The sequence below is a fragment of the Podarcis gaigeae genome, assembly GCF_964106915.1.
Source record: "Podarcis gaigeae genome assembly, chromosome: 16".
Classification (NCBI taxonomy): Eukaryota; Metazoa; Chordata; class Lepidosauria; order Squamata; family Lacertidae; genus Podarcis; species Podarcis gaigeae.
The window spans coordinates 38,946,452-38,958,788 of NC_139693.1; the positions used below are offsets into that span (position 1 = coordinate 38,946,452).

The 12,337-nt window shown below is 44.6% G+C and overlaps 1 protein-coding gene across 1 annotated transcript; it reads right to left on the reverse strand.

Moving 5' to 3' along the window:
- Window positions 1-1,427: 1,427 nt before the first annotated feature.
- Window positions 1,428-12,128, reverse strand: DENR (density regulated re-initiation and release factor). The gene is made up of 8 exons (XM_083717769.1): window positions 11,890-12,128; window positions 9,422-9,536; window positions 8,092-8,111; window positions 6,700-6,784; window positions 4,900-4,983; window positions 3,628-3,744; window positions 3,097-3,236; window positions 1,428-1,740 (listed from the first exon to the last, which is right to left on the reverse strand). Exons 2-8 carry the CDS (start codon window positions 9,525-9,527, stop codon window positions 1,696-1,698), a joined length of 597 nt encoding a protein of 198 aa, XP_083573895.1. The 5' UTR covers window positions 9,528-9,536; window positions 11,890-12,128; the 3' UTR covers window positions 1,428-1,695.
- Between the last annotated feature and the right edge of the window lie 209 nt (window positions 12,129-12,337).

The following is a 12,337-nucleotide window of genomic DNA, read 5'->3' on the forward strand; positions in this document are numbered from 1 at the left end:
TCCCCAAATAGCTCAAGTCACAGAGCAAATAGCTAGATTTTTCACCTGACTGGTGGAAGGTGTGATAGTAGAACTGATCTGTGAATTGTGCTTGTCCAAGGCAATACACAGTTCAGATATTATACGGCAGCTGGATCACACAACTTTCCCTGAATATATTTGGGATTTAATTTCCAAAAACTGTACTATCATGAGAATGAAATGAAACATAGAAATTAACAACATCTATATATTAAAATTTTGTTTCCAAGGTCCTAATTAAAGATGCAGATAATCCTTTGTTTGACCAGCTTTTGGTCACAGTGTAGAAAGATGTGAACTTTCAGTTCATACACAACTCTTTATCAGATCAAATGTAAAGAGAATTAATTCTTCTCTGCAGGGTGAGTAAATATGGCATACTGAAAGACTGCAGCTGTACGGTTTAAGCAGCTGTAAACATAATCATTAAGCACATCCATGTATTATAGTAAACAACAACACCAGAAAGCACCCAAAAGTTCCATGCCAAGAAAAATCCAAAATGAAAGGCACCAAAAACATATAGTGTGGTACCTCGGTTTTCGGACGTTTCCATTGGCGAATGTTTCAGTTTTTGAACGCTGAAAACCCGGAAGTAAATGCTTCCGTTTTTGACAGTGCCTCGGAAGTTGAACGGGTTCCACTACGTGTATCTGTTGTTTCTCGTAATTTTCTCTATTGAATTGGCAGACCGCCCTTTGCGTCTAGGTTTTCAAACATTTCCGGAACGGATTACGTTTGAAAACCAAGGTATTGCTGTATATCAAGAACAGGGATGCGATAGTGCTTATTTGGCATACTTCATTTTCCTTCTACTAGCTGTGGACAGAAATGAAGGGGTAAGCATGGTATGAAAACCCCAATTCATTTACTGCTGGAAGCCCTCCTCAGGTCTGCAAACCTCTCAAAATTACCTATTTTCAAAAGCCACGTGATGTCAATAGTTATGGAGAACTCCATATCTTGCTCAATATCCTGTGGCAGGTTAGCTGGTCTAAAGGTATTACCCTACTGTGGCATGGATTTTTAATTCGCCAGCCAATGTAGTAAGTCCTCACCACTACCCATTCCCTAAACCAACACAGATCTGTCAAGATGATTTTTGAACCCATGTTCAAAAGTTCCTTTCCATAGCCATGAAGGCCAGAATTCTTCTAGTGACTGTGCAGATGCAAAACGCCAAGCACCTTGAAGGCAAACTCTGCACCTACAAACCCAGGAAGGAACAACTGGGTTAGCCTCTTGCAGCACAGACACAAAAAAGAGAGTGCTTTGCAACACCTCAAAGACAAAAGCCCGATTTAAAGGCTACTTTAAATACCTAGTAGATTGAGCCTTGAGAGAATACATCGGTATTTATGAGGGACTGAGAATTGTGTTAGGAAAAAAAGGAACCGCTTACTTGGTGAGGAACAATAACTTCTTTATTTAAGTCTCTACTTCATGCGGAGGCATGAGTGTCTCACTTCCCCCAGGTTTAAACTTTGGCAAAAATCACAAACAGAAAATAAGCAGCCAATACAGAACAGTGAAAATGCCAACAGTAATAAGGGTGCCCCTTTAACAGTTCTGCTGTCAGGCGAACACACGTAGAAGCCTTGCTTTGGCTACGTTGACTAGAACTTGGTGTTTGTTAGAAGGCAGTGTTGTTTTTCTTCGTTTAAAAAAACAGCATCACTTCTTTACTTCTCCTAGATCTTCAATGCTATCATCATCAACCTGCAAGATACAAAATTCTGTTATCAAAAACACAAAAAGCAACTAAAATCAGTATAAAACCCAACAAGGGAGAAGTTGGTGCAAATGCTAAAGCACTCAATGGATTGTAATTAAAAAGGCCTAAGGTAACAAGGTGAGCTGGTGCTTAAAAGACCACAGTGGAGGCACCTGGCAAGCCTCTCTGGGGCCACACACAAAGAAGTTGCAACACCTTTCCTTTGAGCTGGGGTGGGAAGCCTTTTCAGCCCAGCAGGTTGGAAACTGAGGTCCCTCACCACTGCTTTGTCCCATGTCGTCATGATGTCGATTTGCTAGTTTTTCTAAATTATGTATGCTGTATTTGTGATATTCTGTTATGTTCTATCATATTATTTATTGTTTGTAAGCTGCTTTGGGATTCATTTGAATGAAAAGTGGCATAGAAATATAATCAATCAAATCCTGGACCCCAACATTACTTGGTTGTCTAGATGGTGGTGGTGGTGATGGCCTTGAATAGCTTTCACCAGCTTTGGCCAGCATGGTAGAAGGGGGGGGGTGGAGTCTCACTCATGGTAGAAGGAGTGTGGTGGAGTCTCCTTCTTTGGAGGTTTTTAAGCAGAGGCTTGACAACCATATGTCAGGAGTGCTCTGATGGTGTTTCCTGCTTGGCAGGGGGTTGGACTCGATGGCCCTTGTGGTCTCTTCCAACTCAATTCTATGATTCTATGTCATGAGACCCATTTTCCCATTGCAGCACAGCTTGGGTTCAAAGCAAGCCAAGCACCACTGACTGGCAGTGACTTCCAAGCCCTGTTTGGATCGGCTACACGGCAGAGCTTCCAGTCAGAAACTCTGGAGTGTTGCCCATCTAGGAACATGCATGACCACAGCTAGGCTGCAAAAATTTATGGTGGCTCCACACCCAGAGAATCTTGAAAGTAGGGTTGCCATACGTCTTGAATTTCCTGGACATAGCTAGAATACTGCAGTCAGAAAACTGCTGAGCAAAAACTGCTTAAAATGTTTGGGAAAATCTGATCATATGGCAACCCATGTCAGCAGCATTGTTTTTGGCAATGTTCCATAAAACTAGCTCAAAAACTTCCAAAACTTTTTTGCAACTTTTGTGTCTGGATTTTCACTTTTTGAAATATGGCAACCCTATTGAAAGTATCATGCAGAGTTATTAGTCTAAATCTGTAGTTAACTTAGCCACCAACTCCTCTCACCAACTCACTTTTTCCTCTCACAGACACCTGACAATGTTGCCTGAAGTGTCTTGGTGGTGCAAAACTTAAAAGTTCACAGTGACCAGAAGTTCAATTTGATGCAAGTGGATAAGGAAGGAAATACATGGGGAGAGAAATTATTTACCTCAGGCCACTTTTCCTGGATGACGTCAATGATGTCGTCTGTAAAGTCCCCCTGAATGATTATTTCATCCTCTCCTGTTACTGAGGCACCGCAGGAGAATTTCTGAGCAAAGAACCTTTGTGCTTCCTTAAGGTCTATTTCTGTTTGGAGGAGAAAAGAACACAAATAAAACAATGCTGATTTCATCTTTGCTTCTTCTAAGAACAGAAAAACAATCCGCTGGATCAGAACAGCAACCCATCTAGTCCAGCATCCTGTTTTCACAGTGGCCAAACAAATGCCTCTTCTGGGAAACCCACAAGCAAGACCACCTCTCTGCTCCTGCTGTTTCCAGCAACTGGTATTCAGAAGCAGAGCAAAGCCATCACGGCTCACTGACTGCCTTATCCTCCATTATTTTCTCTAATCCTCTTCTAAAGCCACCAATACTTCCTGGGGTAGCAAGTTCCATTGTTTAACTATGCTCTGCATGAAAAAGTTGTTTAAATGTCATAGATACCTCCATGTGAACAAGGCCCTTTCTTGACTCACCAAAAGTTGCAAGACCACACACTCTTGTGACGTATTTCTTCTTTGCTCTAGGAATTTTCGCTATCGTAACTTTTTGTGGTACCGTCTTCTTCTTCTGTTTTATCTGACCTCTTCCACCTAGGAACAGAAATCATTATTGATAAACACCTCAGAACCCACATTTTGCTCTTCAGACTACAGAAACACAAGCGTCAGGGATTGGCTGGGTTTTGTAGTTTCCTATCCCTCCCCCAGCACTGCTGTCCACCACCCCAACACAAAATAGCCGAGACCCAGCTATTCTTTTAACGTTCCCCTTATTATTGCTATTCTATCAAACTCATAAATCATCAGCTAGTTAGACCAAGAATTCCTGAGATGAACCTCAGGCCTTTGGGGTGGGCGGGAGGTGAATGCAGCCCTCCAGACCTCTTCCATCTGACCCTCAGGAATATCACAGAATTGGAGAGATGGAAGGGACCCCAAGGGTCCAAATCCCTGAAATGCAGGAATCTCAAGTACCCAAGTGCTGTTTAAAAACCTCCATTGATGGAGAGTCCACCACCTTCCCAGGTAGACTGTTCCACTGCTGAACAGCTCTTACCATCAGGAAGTTCTTCAGAATGCTTGATCAGAATCTCCTTGCTTGTAACTTGAAGTCATTGGTTCGTGTCCTACCCTCCAGAGCGGCAGAAAACAAGCTTGCTCCATTTCCCATGTGACAGCCCTTCAGACATTTGAAGGCAGCTATCATATCACTTCTTAGTCTTTTCTTCTCCAGGTTAAACATACCAAAACTTATTTTTCCCCAGGCCACTCACTCTTTCTCCAGGCATCTCTCTTTAAAGTGTGATAATTTGACTTTTATGTGGCTTGACTGTGGCCTACCCTAAGAAGGTTAAGAGCCACACCCTTTGCCTCTAGCCCCCCCCCATTTCTGCCCCCCCCATCCTGCCCACTATTAGCATGCAGACCCTGGAAGGTTATTTATTTATCTATTGTATTTATATCCCACCTTTTCCCCCAAGGAGTTGGTGGTGGAGTTGAAGGTGGTGTACATAGGTCTCTGCCCCCACATTTTATTCTCACAACAAACCTGTAAGGTAGGTTAGGATGAGAGTGATTGACTAGCCCAAGGTCACCCGATGAGTTTCATGGCCAAGTGGATATTCAAGCCCTCGTCTCCCAGGTGCTAGTCTGACACTCTAACAACTACACCCCGTTGGCTGTGTCCATGAGGGAAATGATGCCCTCAGGCTGAAAAAAATCCCCTGCCCCTGGTTTAGACCTTGCCTCTCTTTTGCTTTTTTTTCTCTTCCTCTTCACCCACTGTTCCTTGTCCTTCTCCAACACCAGATTCTTGTTTAGGAGAATTTTCTGTATGAAGAAAAAAAAAATGGTATTAATTAATTGAGCTTGGGGGGAGAAAAGAAATTTGAGTGCAAAGTGACTTTGCAAATAACGGTACTTCGGCTACACACACACACTCACACATTCCCACAACAGTGGAACATCAACAGTGACCATCTTGGCTGTGAGTCCTGGAAGACCTGCTCCCTCCCTTTGCAGACCTTTTCTCACCTGGCCTGGGAAGGCAGGTCCCTGACTGACTCCAGCTATAAAAGCTGAGGCGGCTGAACAGAATCTTGGGCTGGGGTATTGTTTAGCAGGGGAAGAGTTGCTGCTGTTAATTTTTTGTAGCTTTATTTTTTATCTTATTATTTATGTGAAAATTGTTCAGTTTGGTTATATTCTTTCTGATGATTTGTTTATTGCTTATGACTACTTTTGTTATGTTTGCAGTTTTTTAAATACAGGCAATTCCCATTCTGTGTGTGTTCAAAGAATGTGCAACTGTGTACATACGCACTGTCGCAAGTTGCTGGAAGTTGCTGGAAAAGTGGGTATAATGGGTTGGAACGGGTTACGCACGCTCTGCAGACACACACTGTGACCCCGAATGTAACCCCCATGCAAAACAGGGGTTGCCTATATGTTGTAAGCCGCCTTCAGTTTTAACTTTGGAAAGGTGGCATACAAGTAAAATGATGGATTTACTCCCCAGTAAGCATCCGCGATAGAAAGGAAGACTACCTCTTCTCTAGAAATTGAAGAGAAATTTGGGATAGTGTAACACAGCTTTCATGGAACATATTCCAGAAGAGTAGTCATGCTGACCTGTTGTAGTAAAAACCTGTTGTAGCCCAGATAGTCCTGGGCTACCTTCAAGACAAACTAATTAATTAAGACACAGGCTCTTGTAGATAATCTGTTTAAGCCTTGGTCCAGGTTAGTTGTGCTTAGCAGACCTTCTGTGTCTGTCGCTAATCCAAACAGAGGGTTGTGGTATACAAGAGGCATGTATCAGCAAATCCAGGAGTAATACACAGTTATGTCCAGAGTGAAAGGGGATATGAAGTTTGGAAAGAAGCAGTTAGTTACTACTAGTGAGATGTATCCCACTGAGGGTTTCTGACGTCCTATGTTTTATCAATGGCCAAAATGAAATAGCTATCCTACCTGGGGGGTGGAAATCATACCATGAAATGTGGAATGCTGGAAGGGAAGTGAGGCAGCCAGTACTGCAGCCTTGATCAACCTGGCACCCTTAAGACATTGTTGGACTACAACTCCCATCAGCCTTGCCCAGCATGCAGTAGTCCACCAACATCTGAAGGGCACCTGGTTGGCAAAGGCTCCATCACTGGATGATTGTGTGGAAGGGCTGGATTCAGTTCAGTGCTGGTATTCAGAACATATTCCTGTGATCATAATTCTTCAGCCCCAAGTGTACGTATTTTCCACCAGGTTCTGCTTGGCGGATCTCAGAGTTCTAGTAAAAGAAAGCATAGATACCACAAGTCTCCCTGCCCCTGCTGCACTAGGGACACTATCCTGGAAGAATTTTGTGCAGTTATGCTCAGTTCTAATTACAGGTAGTATAATTACAGATCGTTTACACGTAAAGACGCACATCCTGCTCCTTTTTATATCTGTGGCAAAATTTCCCTTGATTTTATCCTCTCTTGAGCATCTGAACCCTTTTCGTTGTCCTGCAACCTCACATTAAAAACAGTACAGAGATCTTCTTACCTACAGTAAGTTTTGCAAACTCATTTGGAAAATTTTTCTCTAGCCATTGCCTACATTTTGCCACATCCGGCATGTATTCGCAATACTGAGGAAAAAGCACACAGAATAAATTTGTTAGTTGAGGGAACCCCTCCACAGACACACACATATTTTCACAGGGTATAATAGTAGCATTGATGATAGTGTCCCTGTACAATAAGGGCTGACAAACACCCTGGGTCCAGCATATTATTAAAGAGTGCCTCTCCCCCTCCTGAGCACCATCAAAGGAAGTTCTGTTCCTGATGCCAATTCCCCACCCCACCAGCAGGGGGAAGAGTCTTTACAACAGGGGTCAGCAACCTAAGGCCCATGGGCCGGAAGTGGCCCATGGAGGCCGTTTAACTGGCCCAAGAGCTGTCCCTGAACCGAGCTGCCCGCTTGGCGAGTTCCCGCGGCACCGGAAATCACTTCTGTGCATGCCCAGATGCCGAAAATCGCCTCTGCGCAGGTGCAATTTTCAGCGTCCGGGCATGTGCAGAAGCAATTTCCAGCACCACAGACATGCACAGACGTGATTTCTGGTGTCGCGCTGCACCGGCCCGGCCCACAGAGGATCTCCGCGGGAGTGATCCAGCCCAAACCCTTACCAAACCCTGCTTTACAGCATGCGTGGTGAACCTTTGGTCCTCCAGATTTTGCTGAACTACAACTCCCATGAACCCTAGCAAGCATGGCCAATGGCCAAGGATGGTAAGGGTTGTAGTTAGACAACATCTGGGGGACTTGAAGGTTCCCCACACCTGCTTTACAGTAATGGCCGCAGCTCTGTGGAATGCCCTACCTGGCATAACTCACACTCGCTCAATCTTGATATATGTTTTGTTATCCTTGTAAAATTCTCTCTCTCTCTCTCTCTCTCTCTATATATATATAGTTAAAAGGCTTTCGTGCAGGGAGGGAAAGCTAAAAACCAGGGATGGGGAACCTCCAGCAAAACATGCCCACCTGTCCTTGCACCTGACATCACTGACAGCACTGTGTCTATTGTAATTTCCCCCTCTCTTTTTGCCACTTCTCACTACCAAAATCAGTAAAGTCTTGGACCGCCCAGAATACCTAAGGGGAGGGGGAGCTGTGGCCCACCAAGTATTTGTTAGACTCCAACTCCCATCAGCCACAGCAAGTATGGTCAGTGGTCAGGGACGATAGGAGTTGTATTCCAGCAACCACTTAAGGGCATCATGTTGAAGAATGATGAAAAACACAGAGAGAAAAGAGCAAGGGGCTGATATACTGTCTAGAACATCAGACAAGCCTGGGAAGAAGTGGCACACACTCCAGGCAATTGCCTCATTCCACTGCTTCCATAGGTAGACCAGGCCTAAATTAATCAAAATTAAGGCAACTCACCTCTGTTGGCAACGAGCAGACTGTGGAAAGAAAAGAGAAGGGAGTTTTTTCTCTTCATTTTCTCTGCAGTTTTCATATTTTAAAAAAATTAACATTTAAGACAAACACTTCTAAATAGTCTATTGATTCCTACTGAGGAAAAATCAAGGAGGGGCTGCGGCTTAGCAAAAAAAGCACCTGCTATGCATGCAGAAGGTCGCCAGCATCTTCAGGTAGGGCTAGCAGTGTCTCCTCCTGTCTGAACGCCTAGACAGCTGCTTCTAGGAAGTGTAAGTAATACTAAACTAGATGGGCCAATGGACTGACTTGGTATATTACAGCTTCCTTTGTTACTCATTTTGCACATTAAGCTGACAAAATGATGCCACAGACTTCCTCCAAAGCTATAGCAAAGGACCAAGGAAATAAGAGAGTCCAGGGCAGCAAACAACAAAGCAGTAAAAACAATAACCATTAAAGTAAAATAGATACTTGTTTAAAACTATCAGCAACATACCCTCACACAACTACTAACTTCAAGGTTGCAGGAAACAGTATATTTCAGTGATCAAATGCCTGGCTGAACAGGAATGTTTTAAAAATTCCTCTTGAAAGTTCATAATGAGGAAGATAGAAGCACCTCACCAGGGAGGGCATTCCACAAATTCTATTCTTTTATCTTTCCCCTTTTCTTTTTTCTTTTCCTCTTGTTGGTTTGTCTTTTTATTTAATTCATTTATTGGGTATTTTATATTAATCTTTGTAGATCTTTTTTCAAACTTTAATAAAAACTATTGGGGAGAGGGGGGAGAAGGAGATGGGAGAAGATTAATCCCAAGGCTTTGGTGCAGCCAGTCCTCACTATGCTAAATCACGATTTAGTCAAATGTGCAAACTTCATAACTGAGTACAAATCAGGGGGTACAAATCACTGATCAAATATACAGAAGCCACAGTGAAAAAATAGTTAGGCTCTAAGTGTCACAAGACTCCTTTCTGTTTTTTAAATAATCAGCAACTTGCCTAAGATGTCGAGAGGCTAGAAACAGAACTACAGCTGTAAATCGTAAATTAAAGGGGGAAACTTAATGAGAATATATAGAGAAATTGACTGAAGGGTTGCTGATACATTATAAAATAATGATGCAGAGAAGGGGAGGTATGGGGAAGTCATGTTTTATGTATTTGTTTGTGATTTGTTTGTTTTCCTATACCCTTGTTCCCTGCTTTTTTTTGTTCTGTAAAAACAATAAAAAATTATTATAAAAAAAAAAAAAATCAGCAACTTGCCCTCTTTTGTAAACTATCCTGGGCTGTTGTTATTTACAGTAACAATTTGGTTAGTACTTGCCTCCACAGTAGAGAACTCGGAGAGGATAGTCTGCGTCTGGCCTCGCGTGGCACCTTTGGTCTCCTTTACAATCAAGAAGTGCAGACTCAGGTGCATCCATTGCCATATCACAAGTCTAGGAATCACACAAGCAGAGGAGCTCAGTACATATTTCAGCCTTAGAAACCAACGCAAACCAGAGGCGGCAGCTGGCATGGCACTGCTATCCTGGCCTCCTTCAGGAGGAAGGGCAGGATATAAATTGAATTAATGTAATAACCGACAACAGGCTGCTCAAGACCAAAGGTGTGGTAAGAGATGGCTGGTTTACTCTGCAATCCTATCTACGGGATTTGGGCCCGAAAAGAGAAGGTGAAGGGAGAAGGTATTGAGCGATGACAGCATAGATGTAAGTGTGCGAGGCAAAGTGAGATTACTGTGGCTGCTGCTACTACCACCAGGAAGCAAAGCACAGATGTGGGAATGGGGAGATGGATCTGAATTTTTGGGGCAGAGGCAGTAGAGAAAGCCAAAGGACTGACATTTGTGTGTCTAAGGAACAGCCCAAGGTACCAGTTTGAATAAGGAGGGGAGATACTGAATGTGAAAGTGGTGGTTATAAATCTGGGTACCAATCCTGAGGCAGGCAAAGCACAGTGGTGGAAGATGAACAATAATTACTGATTACAAATACCAAGCGTGAGCCAAAAAAGGAGTGTGTGTGGCAACTGAACCAGTTAAAAGAAAGATAGCTAGGGTCCTGGCAAAACAAGGAGGTTTGGGCACTGGGGTGTGTGGTTGTTACAGTATGAGGGAGCTTGGGCCAGGATCTGGGTGGTGTGTGTGCTAGGTTTTTAATTTGTTTATTTATAAAAAGTTTTATATACCACTTTTTGCACAATGTATTAAAGCAGAATGTAAAGGTAAAGGGACCCCTGACCATTAGGTCCAGTTGTGGCTGACTCTGGGGTTGCGGCGCTCATCTTGCTTTACTGGTCAAGGGAGCCAGCGTAAAGCTTCCGGGTCATGTGTCCAGCATGACTAAGCTGCTTCTGGCGAACCAGAGCAGCACACGGAAACGCCGTTTACCTTCCCACTGGAGCAGTACCTATTTATCTACTTGCACTTTGACGTGCTTTTGAAATGCTAGGTTGGCAGGAGCAGGGACTGAGCAACGGGAGCTCACCCCGTCACGGGGATTTGAACCGTCAACCTTCTGATCGGCAAGTCCTAGGCTCTGTGGTTTAACCCACAGCGCCACCCACGTCCCATAGCAGAATAGAGTGTGATAAAAACAATTTTCCAAACTGCATTACAACAAAGCAAGTCATAGAAGAAAGAAATCACGCAATAAAACAAAGTGAACAGAGAGCAAATGGGCCACAATGGGGCACAGGAGGGAGAATTAGCAGTATATAAATTTTCTATAAGTAAATAAATCTGATACTTTTCCTCTCCATTCCTTTTTCTTTTTGCATCAGGTCTGTTAGGGATTCCCTCAGAAAGGAAAAGCAGTATATAAGCAAGGAATGAACACTGTGGGCCTGCAAACAGGGACTGTTTTGTCTTTTAATATCCCTACAGGAAGCTTACGACTCTGAAATTAAAGTCTAAATCAAGGCAACCAACAGGCTGAGCCAGAATAAGGCTGCAGTCCTAAACCCTTACCTGGTAGTAAGCCCCATTGAATTCAACAGGATTTAATTCTGAGCAGATGCCTGTTTGTTTGTTTAATAAAATTTATGCATGGCTTGATTGTTAAACACCTCAAAGTGGTTTACAGAAAGATGAAACAACAAAAATGAGAAAATTTCACAATCATATTTTAAAACATACGGAGGTTAAAAATACGGACCAAAATCACCTCAACTTTCTATACATCTGGGTAGGCTTGTCTAAAGAAGAATATTTTCAGCAGATACCAAAATAGGCAGGGAGTTCCAAAGTTCTTACAAAAGTGGGACGGGTATTATGTGGCACCTTCAGTGATGCCAATTCCACCAACCAAAGCGGTTTCAATTTAAGCTTCTTCTTGTTGTTATCTGATATTTTTAAACTGCTGCTTTACGCTAGGTTCCATTTCATTCCTCCATCGCTTCTGCCCACCTCCCCTCTCTCACACTGAGCTCTTCAGGAATTGATTTAGGTGGGGGCCAATTCTCCACAGCCAACTGCAGGCCTTTGGGACGCTGGCACCGGAACAGTTGCCCAGGGTGTGTGGGGGGGGGCAGCGCCCAGCCCTGAACGCCGGGCACCAGCAGAGCCCTTTTTGCGGGTGGGGTGTCGCCAAAGGGGTGGGGGGCCACGATGCAGGCAGGGCTGCAAGTGCCAACTTTTTGGGGGGGGTGGGGAAGAGGAAGGGAGATGCCAGGGAGGGGCTGGGCAGGGCATGGGGGAAGGAGCCGTGCCAGCCTCGGGGCTGGGCAGCAGCCGAAGTTTGCCCACCAAGTGCCAGGGGGGAGCCAGCGGGGCGGGGGCGCGTCTCTTACCCGAGGGGGGGCCCTCAGCCGGGCTCTGGGGGGAGGAAGGGGGCGGTGGTTCCTCCTCCTGCCGTTCCCACCCTCCTGAGTGGCACATGCAGCAGCAGCAGCAGCAAGCAGCAGATTCAGGTAGGGACAGGGAGATATCGCGAGAGCCGCCCGCTTCTCGCGAGGTTCCTTCCGAAGAGTCGCCCGGGCTGGCGATGACTCTCGTTCTAGGAGCGGCTCCGCCTTCGCTGCGACTGCGCGGAATGGGCCGGGCCGGCCGCCGTACTCACGCGGAGCCCGCCCTCCCTCCTCTCCCGCCCACCTTCGGCTGCGCTGCGGTGGTTCGAGCCCCGCCTCGTGTTGCTGGACTTTATTACCGTGGTTAAAATGTCCTATGTTGAAATGAACTTTCATTATCTTTGGTTAAAATGTTTTATGTTGCAGAGAGCTGTATTATCGGTTGGAAACG

What these genes read in the sequence shown, in the direction of transcription:
- DENR (XM_083717769.1), bottom strand. Translation starts at nt 9,527, where the DNA reads ATGGCAATGGATGCACCTGAGTCTGCACTTCTTGATTGTAAAGGAGAC. An exon ending in TCTGCTCGTTGCCAACAGAG is followed by an intron (nt 6,785 to 8,091) that starts GTGAGTTGCCTT and finishes CTTTTTCCTCAG; the next exon opens with TATTGCGAATACATGCCGGA. An exon ending in GTTTGCAAAACTTACTGTAG is followed by an intron (nt 4,984 to 6,699) that starts GTAAGAAGATCT and finishes TTCTTCATACAG; the next exon opens with AAAATTCTCCTAAACAAGAA.